The 14,059-nt window shown below is 43.2% G+C and overlaps 1 protein-coding gene across 4 annotated transcripts in view; it reads right to left on the bottom strand.

Annotated features, from left to right (window-relative positions):
• The window catches only part of LOC122534343 (single-minded homolog 2), a 28,092-nt gene that overhangs the window by 2,493 nt on the left and 11,540 nt on the right, over positions 1-14,059 (bottom strand). For 3 of the 4 annotated variants that reach the window (XM_043664876.1, XM_043664877.1, XM_043664878.1), the window contains 7 exons: positions 8,193-8,468; positions 6,372-6,457; positions 5,954-6,043; positions 5,540-5,761; positions 2,486-2,700; positions 1,671-1,777; positions 91-576 (listed from right to left, as the gene is read on the bottom strand). In XM_043664876.1, coding sequence (XP_043520811.1) covers positions 91-576; positions 1,671-1,777; positions 2,486-2,700; positions 5,540-5,761; positions 5,954-6,043; positions 6,372-6,457; positions 8,193-8,468 — 1,482 coding nt within the window. The remainder of the gene's footprint in view (positions 1-90; positions 577-1,670; positions 1,778-2,485; positions 2,701-5,539; positions 5,762-5,953; positions 6,044-6,371; positions 6,458-8,192; positions 8,469-14,059) is intronic. The other variant, XM_043664879.1, reaches the window with a different exon arrangement.

Raw genomic sequence — 14,059 nt, 5'->3', positions numbered from 1 at the left:
AACATTCAATTTGGTTTTAATTCGAAAGTTCTTAACGATTTGTCGGAGATCTGTCCATGTGTTTCAATAATACGTTTGCGTCTATATTACCTCCATATTGGTAAAACCAGTCGGAGTTGTATTTTAAATTTTCCTCGTGGGCACTTCCGTTTATGTTCTGCGGCTGGTAAGATGGTGACAGATAATGATTGTGATTCGTCAGGTCAACGTACTCTGGTCTGGAATAAGTGGCACCGTTCGCGTAATCGTTATCAGGCGAGTCCTTCGATCTGGTCCGATACGCCGGTGAACTGGGACTGTGATTGTCCAATTCGTTGACGCTGCCGCTGGTGGTCGGTGTCGACAGCGGGGTACTGGGCGGGTTGCTTGGGTTCGAACAGTAGGACTTTTGCTCGCAATTCAGCAGCAGGTCCGTGTTCTCTGGTTTCGTCAACACGTAATTAACCGATACGATACAATGCGGTCGGGAGCTTCGGGAGTTGTGCACAATTGTGACGTACGATTGCATCCAGACCCAGCCTCCCGATTTCGTCAGAAATCTATAGTACTTGGTTATCACTTGCCCCTTGTAAAGTACTGCGAACACAATGAAGGTGAATAAAACCACCGTTGGAATAGACCGTTTCAAGAATCATTCTGTTATCTACGATTTTAGCGAATAGCCGACCGATAGTCCAGAACAGGAAGAAGAATCGAAGAATTTTTTTCAACTCGAACGTTTTAGAAGAGTCTTTTTCCGTGACACGACAAAAGAAAATTTTCAAGCGCCACGTCGATCGTACAATCCGCAGGCGCAGACATTAGTGGCATTATGTCAGGCTCCCTTCGAGTTGCGCTCGTGAAACTGCTAGTCTGTTCAAACAGTGATAGCAGTAACAGCCTCCTCCTCCTCCTCCCTCGCTCTCTTCTACCACCCCTTGCTCCCTCCATCTCTCTCTTCTTTCTCGTCCACCCTCACGCTGATGTTCACGCATACACAAACACACACAGACGTATTGTACACCTAGACACGGACACGTGCACACACCCGGCCCCAGTCTCTCTTTTCTACTTTGCTCATAGCGCCATAGCAGCATTGTTCAATCAATAATGTACACCGTGTATGTACTACGTGTGCATATACTTAGACTTCAGCGTGCTGGCGCGCGGGCATAAGATAGGGTAGAGAAAGAAGAGGAGAAAAAAGGGAAATGCTGTTATACTTCGATGCTTCGCCTCAAAAGTCGACTCTCGCGGAGGATGGGAGTAAAGAAAGATCAAAGGATATTTCGTCAGCGAGGGCGTCGCCGAGTTAAGCAGCGTCAGCTGCTTTTGGCCTTGCGAGAGCCTCTTCTTCGAGCACTCTGATACCACGTCGACGCCTCTGAGACCGCTTTCGAACTACACGCGTCAGGGAAAATAAGGCCTATTTCGATCGGCCGCTACTATTCGCCTAGCTCATAGTTTCTACAGTGTATCTCGGTTTCTTTCAAATAATTTACATGAAAATCAACATTCGAACTGCCGATCTTTCATTTTGCGTACATTTAAATATTTAGGTATTTAGAATTTTTCAATGGTATATATAACTGTCTGATGCACCTAGACATTAATCTCATGCAAATTTTAAGAAAGAAATTTTTTAAGAAAGAAATTGTCGCAAGAAGATAAGAGGTTGTTTGCAATCTTACAAGTTCCGTGAGCATGCCTCAGCTGCATCATGTCACAGCCATGCACGTAGTGATATAGCGTCTTTTCGATCAGATCCGGTGGATCGTATCCGGTCAGTTGTGACACACTGTAACAACAAACAGGAAGACAAAAAAAGAAACGTGTTTCATAATATCCATTGCACTTTCTTCCTCTGGCTACAGATATTTCAGAAAGAGATATATATATATATTTTTGCCGGGATTTGCCAAAGTCCCGTCGAATTCGAGGTTTACATAACCATCGTCATCCATGGAAATCGATTTTCCGGATCCGATATAAAATTTCATCCCGCGTTCCATCGCCGTACCCTGTATTTATATTCCGTCACGTGTTCATTTCCCAGCGTGTACGCGCGACTGAAGCGTGCGTATGTGCGTGATATAGTCTTGTCTGCGTGGGATATTTATTTAACGCGAATAAAACAAAAAAAAAAAAAAAAGAAAGAGAGAGAGAGAGAGGAACGAAAAAAAGGAATAAAAATGTGAAAGAAAGAGAAAATACATCTAACGGGTCGGTGGTAACACGAAACTGATTTTAATGGTCGCCGACCAGGACCCTTCTCTCCCCCTGGCGTCGAAATATCGACGACGCAACTTAACACCACACTGTAATTACAGCGACAGAAATAATCGGGCTCGTTGTTTCGTCGAGTTTCTCCCCTTTTCTGTTCTCTCTCTCTCTCTCTCTCTCTCTCTCTCTCTTTCTTTCTCGCTGCTCGAATTCATTCGAAACACCAGACAAATAAATGTGATTCACCGGGATAATGTCTGACATGATTGGCTTTCTTTCTTACTTCGCGTCGACGAAGATTAACTTCAAGTCCAACGACGCACGGAACATGAACATGTTCTGATAGAGTTTGACTTCCGTGAGGCAACGTCCCGGCAGAGAATGGCCCACTGCCAGTAGACCGACTTTCCGAATGCAGTGTCGACCTGCACCGTCTTCGTATTCCGAGCCAACTGGACCTTCGATGATACACCTTAGATAGCCGGAACAGTGTATTACCTGTAACGAGTGAAATCAATTCGTCTATACAGGAGAAATACTCCTTAAAAAGGTTCCTTCTAATTAAGACTTTCCACCTTAAAAAAGTTCATCCGTCTAAAAATAATTTGATGATAGTTTCATCGAGGTCGCTGCTATGTCATAGCAGTTTCAGTTTTTAAATGAAAATCTTTTTTTTTTTTTTTTTTTTTTAGGAGAATTAAAGATTAATTTCGAAATTACCTGAATTGGTTAATTTCTCGCAGAGGAATTTTGTTAATTAACTTTCGATCAACCGCAGGGGCACAGTTTAAAGATGGGAACGAAAGGAGGGATTATTCAAACGAAACGTCGCAATTAAGAGCGGAATACTCAGCACGAAGGACTTATAGTTATTTACACATGTGCACGTGATTATTCTTAATGTTATACAGCGGTCCCGATAGGACTTAAGTGCGACACTCGAGCGAGTTCCCTCGGGGTTGAAGTGCGGATTTTCGCGTGGAACGACGCGGCTCCCAAGAGCAAATTAACAATTCCTGCTTAATTAAATGGCCGAAGAAACGGAAAAAAAGCCTCGTTCAACGTCGCCTGTGTCTCGAGTAGATGACAGATTTGTAAAGCAAATAGGCTTGTTCCGTATGCCCGCGTTGCATACTCTCACTTCTCTCATATATGCAATTCTGCGTTGCATTGGCGCGGGCCCGAGCGTGCGTGCACGGGAACACGAGGGTGACGTAAAGCCGGCAGGAAACGAAATACATAATTCGCGACGGGGTGCGGATACGCTTGATTCCGTCTCTGGAAACGAGCTCGAGAGACGCGCTGAAGAACGGATTTTTGCATGTACAGTATCGTTCAGCAATGAATTGTCCCTCTCAATTCAAAGCCAAATTGGTCAATATCCTTTTGCAAATTTTTCTCAATTCTCATCACATCTCAGATGATTTATTTCCATAAATCTTGTTTCCTCCAAGGAAGCGGCGCAAGTGATAATAAATTTCAAACTCAATTTAAAAGTTAATGCATCGTCACATCTGTGTGTTTCTTTATGTTTCAATTTCTGAAACTCGTCGGCGTTTTCGCAGAGTTCAGTCTTCTGCAGCGCGAAAAGGAAAAAAGGAAAAAGAAAAGAATTTACCTGTAATAAAATTTCTTAAAACTAGTTAGAAAGAAAGGAGACGCAACTTTCACGATTGTCGAAAATTGTAACCCTTTCGCTCGTTTGTGAGGTCGTCGATCTAATCCACTGTACGCGTACGAATCCGTGTAAATCGGACAAAACGCGTGCTCGCACCTCCACGAAGTCAAGCCAACTACGGGCCCGGGCTTTGTGCGTCTAAGTGCCATACAAAAAGCTGCCTCCATTCCCCGTAAACTCCCTCCTACCCCCCTCGGGGAATTCGCCTTTAACAGCTTACAGGGGTTGCATTCATGATTTTGCTCAACGCCTATTGGGGTCCTTTCTATGCGCGATTTCGTCGAGAGTCACGGTCATCATAGCGCTGCTGGCTTGAACGAGCTATTTGCCAAACATTTTCCTTCTCGAGGGCTGTCTCTCCTTTGCTACGGCAAGTGCAAAGTGTCGCAGGTCCCTTTTCCATACACCCTGCGCGCACCACCCTTTACGAACGATAAGTGAAACGATCGTTATTGCCTGAACATATGTGGCACATTTGTTGAAATCAAGCCGGATCACCGTTGAAAGTACCGGGGTGGATGGATATCCTGATTTCTGGTAAATCGTTCACGGTATTAATGATCATAAATCGCACGGTGAGCAATTGTCGACGGAATCTGGACCGTACCGGCAGACCGATTTAATCGGATCGATAAAAGTAATTTGGGTAATCCATGAATAACGATGCGTTCCGTGTCCGGGGCATCGATCCTAGCCACGAAAAGTGGATTTGAGATATTCAGTGTAACGTAATTGGTAGCTTGAGTGGTGTTTGAGGGTATTTTAAAAAAAATTGAAGTTCCATCTCAGAGTCACTGGTTTGTCACTGGTTTCGATTAGAATTACGACCAGTTGCAAATAGATCGGAGTTTCAAAATATTTATTAGCAATGGAATATACCTGCGGCTAAAAACATCTGGCTAAAAGACATTTCGCAAATTTCTGATTTTCCTATCAGAGAAGACACGCCGTTGAAAGCAAACGAACGAAAAGACACGTTCGAAGTGTAGAAAAATTATCTGGGAAGCTCGACTCGAGAACGAACGGGGAACGAAATGAAATCGACTGAAATAAAATTGTTCAACGATGGGACCAAACACGGCCACAGTGTGATGGATTCCCGTAAATTTCGATTATTCCGGATATACGAAACACGTTCACGTGGCCGGTGTTTTTATTGCAACGGAAGGAACGGATGCAGCCGATGGAGCGAATTTAAGCAGCATCCTACCTGGTGGCCGTTTTCTTTTCGACTCGCACGTGACCAGGACAATACCGTCCCTACTTAGCTTGCCACTTCTTATCTCTTATTTAGCATTTGAATTTTTATTCGTTTTATGATTTCCTGTGCAAGCAACCTAGGCGTTATGCTAATCGCCGATCGTCTCATCCGCGCCACCTTCTCCCGCCGCTTGTTTGCCGCGAATATTGCGCGATTTACGAAACTCAATAAACCGATAATCGCCCGGTACTTTCGCACCCAAGATAATCGCGTACGCCCGGGCTGTTTAAGAAAATTTCACCCGGCTCCGACGCCTTTAAAATTTATCTTTTTAAAGTACACTTATCGATGTAATTATAGAACTATTATATTCTTAACGCTGAAATTACCAATGAGCGAAGTAACTGAACTTGCAGGTAGCGGACAAGTCAAAACGAAACCAGAAAAGTATTTGTTACCTTGTATCCTTCCGTCACCAGTCCCGCGCATCTCTTCGCCAAATTGCACTTCATCCTCAGAATAAAGACACGCTCCAGTTCGATCTCGCCTCTCGAGTTTGCAGGCGGAAAAGTGAATCCAGCGAGATCAGCCGGGGTCTGCGGTAAGTTTAGGACCGACAACATTTCCGCGTGATCGTTCTGATAGATGTACTCGAAGATACTATTCCCTGTTAATTCCACCTAAATTCATTAACATTTCTCGTCAGGAGATTTCGTCTGACATGTTCATCGTCCTAGTGTACTCTTGCATGAAATAATTCGAAGTAGATAAAAAAAGGGGATAATATGTATATATATATATATATATATATATATATATATATATATATATGTATGTATGTATGTATGTATGTGTGTATATGTAAATCTGACCTGTGCCATTCCCAAATGCACGCTGGCAGTTTCACTTATGTACATAATTTTGCCATCAGGCGCCAGGACAAACACGAAACCGTCCAAGGCCTGAAATAAAAGAAATCATCTTTGAGAAACACAGTCGAACGATTGGTGAAGACGAGAAACAAGGAGAAAAGTATTCTGATCTTTAGAAATTAGAATTCAACGCCTCGTTACGCCCTGATCTCTTTCTCTTATCGAACAGAACAGCTTTCAACTCCTGGTCGCGCCCTTATCTCGTTTAAACGAAATTCTTAAGGTTGTCAGGAAAATGAATTAGTATCTGTCTGTGGTAATACCATAGGCTAAACGTTTGACGTTGTTTGTCTGACAACGTATGTAAGACCGTTGGATCGATTTATAAGGCGCGACACAGAGAACGATGAGTGCTTACTTGCAAAATATAACTAGTCACCTCCTTGAGGGCGATTTGCAGGGAGATGTTGCCAGGTTGAGACGCGCCCCATTCTTCGCCGAGCCCTGAAAAAATCATTTCACCAACGTCAGACTTTTGGCTGCACCGATCTTCCCCAGAATTGATAATTTCTCTTGCTTGTGAGAACGAAGAAAAATTCACGTTCTCTTTCTCTTTTCATCCGCGATTCTTTCTAATTCTGCGACTAATAATTAGCTCCGTTGACTGGTCATCGTGGAAAGAGTTAGTTGGTTTTCATCGAAACGGAAAGAGAAAACTTGCCTTTAACGGTTAGCGATTTAACACCTGAGAGAAAGATGTACATCGCAACACGTCGGGTCTCCTTGTCCCGATATACATGTTCCTAGCGACGTTTCGTATTCGGTGTATAAGTAAGTCTATAGCCAAGTATTTCGTGTCTGCGCATTAATTACATTCACGCGCGCGCTGTCACGATTGCAGCTGCAGGGGCGTTTTCTGCAGCCGCGTGAAATTTCACGGAAAATGGCTTGATCGTTGCCATCTCACCGACGCCGCGGCTCGCCGTTTCGCTGAATTTTGTCAGATATCTCACTTATCGACGCTCCACTTCGAATTTCTCGACGAAATAATTTTTTAAGCAACCGACCACCGATGATATCCACGTCAGACGATTAAACAATTCGACAATAGCAAACTGAATCGAACACAGTTGTTATCGAAAATCGGCGATTTCTCGACACGAGCTTGAAACAGAATCAGTTTATCCGTCTGAAACGTATTTCACGCTCGTTTGCCCGTTCATCGGCTAATTTTCCACGCGAATGAAAAGGAACGCACTCCCGTGAAGTGTCGCCGACGAGTGGACGACGTGTCTCTTTTTTCCTCTATCTTCTCCCTTTCCTTTCATTTTTTCAGAGAATAAAGACGCGGCCGTATTTCTAGAGGGATGCAGCCACTTGAAATTCAATTCACCGATGTCGTAAGAACGCGTGGTGGAGGGGGGTGAGACGAGGGAAGCCATTGTAACACTATAACAGCCCCCATGCTTTGCTTACAAAGCAGCGGGGACTAACAATGCATTAAGTGCGCAATCACATCCATCTCATCCGATACTATTTGCCCTTTGCGCGTAAGTGTCCGGTGGCTGAATTAACAAAGAATACCGCTCCAATCCGTTTACCGCTAAGTGAAGTTTATTACTTGGCACGTGGTATCGCGTCCCGCGTAACCATTCACTCTGACAATTACCAATCGATCTATTTCTTCCACTGTTTCCTGAGCGTTATCGCGTTAAACACACTCGAGGAAAGAGGGTGGGGCGTGGTGAATTTTTCTCCGTTGAAATCGATTAACCCAATTAACCTCTTGCGCTGGAATGACGTGCCACGCACGTCGAGAACTGTTTTGTTTGTCCAAAAATTGCAATATTTCTTCAGTTTTAAGTATATTTGAGTATAACCCAGTCAAAACAAATTTATCACTTCTCGGTAATTTCTATCCAGCGATATCATATCGACGAGTTTCAAAAGAATGCGACGAATTGTTGTTTATACGGTTTGGTCACTCGTTATGGTCCGCAATCAATTGCCAGCGCAAGTGGTTAAGGGCCAATTTTTCTTCTGCAGTCTTTCCCCGGTTATAATACCAGGATATTGTGGTATACAAAGTGCTATACAGAGAAAGGAATATATATATATACACACACAAAGATTCGTTGACTATCACTTGTAGCAATCCAATAAATGAATTGTGAATTGGAAATTCTAATTTCATAGGGTCAAAAGTCATGATTTTTCTGAAATAGTACAATCAGAGTACCGTTTGGGAACAACGCTCGCATCTTCAAGTAACTGGTCGTCAACCGAATGACGCTAGCTTTATCCATTTGACCCGTGAGAGCGGATGGTACGGGTAACAGCTTCGCAAGCTCCAAAAACTCTTGATTCTCCCTGTCGCGGCGGACACGCGCTGCCTTCTTACTTTTCTCCTTCATTACGACTTCCTGCGGGCCGGACGTATTAGTGATAGAATTGCCGTTCAAAGGGTAGTGATTGTGCGAGCTCAGGTCTAGAGTGTCTGAACTGGAATTGTTGTCTGGAACAGAGAAATATTACAAAAGCACACATTGGAGGGAATGATCTCGGAAAGTATCTATGAGACTTTGGAAAACTTTATAATGTTTTACAAAGGGAGGAACGGAATAACACGCTAACTAAGATGGTGAAACGAGATGGAAATAAAACGTACGTAAACAATATGCTGGGAATAGGAAAGAAATGAGAATGCTGCTGGGACCAGTTCGCGGAAGTAACGTTGCTAATATCGACGTCGTGGAAGAACGATACAGCGCGAAAGCCATAACGACGCCGAAGCTGCTCGTTACGAGAACCGAAAGCAAAGGGAGCAAACCGTCATTAAAACGCCAGCAAGAGAGCAATCTAACGACGTAGCTACCCATCTGCCGAGACTTCTCACGGATGGAAATTCGCTTGAATAATGCATTTTTTTCCTGCTCCGTCGTTTCAGTCACCAATTCCACTGCTCGGTCGCAACATCTTCCCAATGAAGTGTTGCAATATCTCCGTTCATTTTCATTCTTTTCTTTTCTGCTCTTTTCTTTTCACATTCACTCTTCGTTTCAAAGAATTTTTGATTTTGAAATCAGCTTTACGGGATCAAAAAGGAATCCTAAAGAGTTGGATTGTAAGAAAGGATTCATAAAAAATAATTTGACCAAAAACTTTTGCTTTGTAATGAAACACGAGAAAAAGAATTCTGAGGTTCTTGGTTTTAATTAGTTTTAGTCGCGGAATAGGGGGGGGGGGAGGAAAATAAAGAAGGTGGAGACTTCAGGAAACTAGAGGTGCATTAACGTAGTACCTAGAATCACCGTGGAAGAGTTAACATGCATAACACCATAGAAGTGTGCTTATTCCTGTATTCTCAGAATCAACAGTTAAAAATTACTTGTTTCCTGTGGCCACAAAGAACAAGGAAATTTAAAGATTTTCTTCTTTGTCATGAATTTATTGAACAAGTACATACAAAAAAGTTTGAAGAATGAATGAAAAATGCGAACAAAGCAGTCTAAACTTGATTATTCATTTGAGAATATTTTAATTAGAACTGAGAACATTTAAAAAAAATTTAAAAAACAACGAACATGTCTTTTAATAATTTCATTATTCAACTAAAATTATAAAACAGGTTCTATTTTTTTCACGTTATACGTCCTTGTCAAAACAGGAGCACAACAATTTCCGATTGGCTTTTGTCCGACAGACATCAAAGTTGCGATTAAAAACAAATAGCGATTTCAAATCGACGTGTTCCGAAACAAACTTCGATACCTTTTTCAGCCCGTTTTCGTCTCCAATTACCAATATAAGAATCGCTTTCTAGAATAACACGACTGTGACTCTCAACGGGCGCCATTTTCCACATATCTTCAGATTGGCACACATATCTTCAGACTGCACACGCGCAACTCGATCAAACAGGACACGTTTACTACCATGGAAATACGCTCGTGACACTTATAGAAGCGCGTGCTTTTCACATCGCGTTGACCACGTGTTCCGGACAACTTGGAAGTTTTGGAACTTTGGAATTCCTCCCCCTCCTCTCTTCTCTTGATCGCGTACGCACAAACACACAGTTTCATACACGTATGCGCGCAGCTTCCTCTGGACTAACACCTGGACAAGATGAAAACGAAAAGAGGAAGGACTTGTTTGCTTTCAGAGGAAATAAGGAGACTTCCTCCAAAAGTGAAACAGGACGTAAATACGCCAACGTTCAATCGAAAGTATTTAAATGAATCTTGACAGAGAAGGCACGCACAACGACCGACATCCTTTGGACAAGCGTACGAAGTTGTTCGTGGATACCTCGCGCGTCGCGTTTCGGTTCTTTCCTCTTTCTCTCCGGCGACGTGTCTGTCCTCCTACTGCTGTTCTATTTCGCTTCCATCTCATCCTGGATGCTGTTTCTCGATGGGGTAGGTAAGCCGTGAGGTACCACCCTTATTTTAAGCTCCACCCTTGGAGCAGGGTCAGTCGAAAGACCCCTCTGTTTCACGCACGTGAAAACTTCTCTCTGTCTGCGTTCCCCGTTCTCTAGACGAGGGAGAGACGGAGCGAAAAAGATGAAACGAGAGGAGAGTAAAACTGGCTACAGAGAGGAAAGAAACGGAAGGGCAGGAGCGAGACAGGAACGGCAGAGATTTGTCGGGAAAAGCATGTTCGAGTGACAGCCCTGCTGGACGGTTGTTACACAACGAGAACGGCGGGTGGCGAAATTTGTAGGCGAAGGCAATTGCTGGTGGCCGTACTGTTCCTTTGGTCAGACATCGTAAAACACCTGTAACTATCCCCATGATTGTATCCACCGTGTGGTGAATTTCGAAACTTCCTTCCGAATCCAGATCCGAGATCAAATCGATTGCGCGAGCAATTGTTGAGATTGTCGTTCCGACCGCAAATTTCGTCGATTAAAATCCTCGTTCACACGCGATAAATGATCAGGCAAGCAAATAGAGGACGGATGAAATTATTTTCACAAAAATTACAAAAGGCAATAAATAGTGAATTCGCTTTTATATAAATAAAAGTTCTCGTTTCGGTTTAGCTGCCCCCTCCCCCCCCCCTCCTTCCCGTCCCCCGATCAAATAAAATTTGAACCGAATAACTCAACGTTGAGACAAACAGTGTAGAATTTTCCGAAACAATCTCCGCAGAAAAAGCTTTCACGGTGACGACGAAGCCTGAGACACAACGATTCTGTCACGTTTCGAAATTCTCATTGCCGAGAACGGTCACGTGTGCGAATTCTTCTTGACGAAAACGTCGGAGAGACAAGGAGCGACAGGTTGGCACCTGTATTTTACGACTTAGCTGTACAACCACCTTGCTGTGCACCTTTTTGCCAAGAGCAAAGTGAACCTCGAAATAGGAAACAGTGCTGCCAATATGTTCCGGAAGGAAGGACCTTTCGTTTCTCTATCGTGGAATGACAATGCCCTTACGAACACGTGTTTCTCTTCTTTTGGTGTTATCCTCGTCACCTCGCCGTGGTATTCTTCGTTAAACACTTTCTATGCTTGGCTCGGGTCGACAGGTAGAAAAGATCTAATACGAAACATGTGTTTCTTCTTGGCCCTCTGTCTCTCATCATCCTTGCACCTTGCCAGGGCTAAGACGCGATATAACAACCCGAAACAGAAAAAGAAAAATGAATAAGTTTACTTGCAAACCCTCGCGGTCCATTGTTGTCTGTGGCTGCACCTCAACTTGGTCGGGATTATTCAGATATTTGAAGAAGACTCGTCATTCAAGGTCATCGATTCATAAATATTGATTTTTTTTCAAGGGCAAAGTAACTTTCCTCGGCTCGAACGTTTGTTTCACGGAGAGAAATATTTTCTTTAGTGTTTAGTTATCCCCTTTTCCTTCATATTTATGGAAAAGTTAGTAAAGAAGTTTGATATCCATAAGAAGTTTGATATCAATAACGATGGTATCAAAACAACGAATTCATAACATATTTCCGAAAGTGATATATTATTGAAGAAACGAAAGCAAACGCACGTACATACGTATATTCGTTTCCGCGTTTCGTAACGCATTCGTTTTTTAAACACCACTGTCCAAACGCAGCAGTAACCATCCCCCCCCCTCCGTCTCCCCCTCTCTGCTCGAATTGCAAAAATTGTGAAAATTATTTTAAAATTCACGAACATTTACAAGTACAATCTCACGATGTTTACAAATACGTTACGAGGAAAAACCAGCAAAGCGTTTCGAAAAACCTGAATCTTTCCTCGCGCCGTTCGTGCTTCTGAATTCCAAGATTCTCGATTTGTCTCTATTGACAAGTCTATTACCTTCCCAAACGCGTCTTTGCCAGCAAACATTTTCCTAAAATTAGGAATCACTTGGAACTTTCAAAGGAATATCGTAGCGTAGGATCTGAGAGAACAAGAATGTCTGGATCGTGACACCTGAATGCGACCTAGCAGACCATCAGAATTAATGAATTCCTCGGCCCTTTGAACAAACCCTTGGTAAATCCCAGCGAATCGATTCGGTTTCGTTCTGGAGCGTATCCAGCGGCGCTGTACTAGGTCAGACTTAGGTGAATTACCATCGTCAAACGATTACCAATGGTAACACGTACAGGAGGATTCGTATAAACGCGGGAGGGGGGAGGGTAACACTACCGATTCTTGTCGTTCGTGACCGTCTCAATGCATTTTCGAGGGCGCGCGAGCTTGCAACTCCGCAACGGCTTAACATCGGCTCACCTACATTCTTGTCGCCAGATACCACGCGTAACCATCCCCTGCGCACTTTTTCCTAGTTTGTTACACCCCCTCACCGTATATCCGTATAGCCGTACGTTTCTAAGAACTCCGTTGTGCTCGAAACGAAAAGACAAGGGAGAGGAGGGTGGTACGCGCGCGATTCATCATCCCCTTTTGCCCACGACAGAAAATCCATTCACCGATCCCACGACACAATCGGGGAGTGTGCTCACGCATTTTAACAATCCGAAAGAAGGTTGACTGGTCGACATCGTTGGTCTAGGTCGTAGACAGGACTTGATTTGTCGAGTGGATCGGATTTGGGCTTCAGTTGCCAAGATCTCTGAATTTCTTTGGGTTCTGAATAAATTTCAGGATGAAAGATGTTAAGATTTAGCAAATTGACGAATAGTGCGAATAAATCAATGATTTAAACTACGAAGGAGAGAAGCGGAGAGAAAAACTTTTGCAACTGATTTTTCCAAAGTAAACACACGAGAAGAACCAACGTGGCAAATTTTTGTTGTTCGATTCTATTTCCTTGCTTTGGTTGAACTGTACGATGATGTAACTGGATCGTAGCTTGAATTATCAGCACGCAGCGTGTTCGAGCATAAACTACGATATTTAGGTAGCTACATTGACCATATGATACGAATGGTGACGAATATGGACCCTATTCCGCTAAAAGAACGAACGCCCGAATTGACCACGTTTCACCCTGTTGTGAATTTCATTGGCGCCGCGAACTGCAAGTCCAAATATCAATACGCCAAAAAAATTCTACAACATCTTCAAAGAACACGTACATAATGAAAACATCGAAATTTCAAACTTTTTATCAATTTTCTCTACTGTGAGAATTGTTATACCGTGAGCTTGTAAAATTTGGTTGAATTTTTATTTTAACATTATTGAACGTTTTCAGTATTATTTGAAATTCGGTTGACGTTGTATTTGTCGAAACATTTCAGAGGGTGTTCAGCTGGAAATTTGCATCGAAGCGTACAGTTTACGTTTATGTCGCATCCATCGACGTAAAATCCGAAATGATGGAATAGTCGCCGATTTATTTTTATTCGGAATTGCACGCGTTCCAGCATTTTCGCGGAGCGTATATATTTGTGGCGCGCGAATAACCGTGCCATATTCTCGCGTGCACACGCGGGCTCGTGTATGTTCGATCATGGAAGACACGGCGGTATTACGGATACGAAAATAACGTCGACACGGCACGCGTGTAAATCTCAACAAATATTATCTTTGTCACTATTCCCCCGCGCACACGGATCTTGCATATTTGCTCAAAAACTATAGGGTACACTCGATATTAATCCACGGTTCTCGAACGAGCTACGGCCCCTGTTTTCTCTCTGATATC

The sequence above is a fragment of the Frieseomelitta varia genome, unplaced genomic scaffold, assembly GCF_011392965.1.
Source record: "Frieseomelitta varia isolate USP_RPSP 00005682 unplaced genomic scaffold, Fvar_1.2 scaffold_587, whole genome shotgun sequence".
Taxonomy (NCBI): Eukaryota; Metazoa; Arthropoda; class Insecta; order Hymenoptera; family Apidae; genus Frieseomelitta; species Frieseomelitta varia.
Note: the sequence above shows the minus strand (reverse complement) of the source record. Positions and strands in the feature narration are given on the sequence as shown.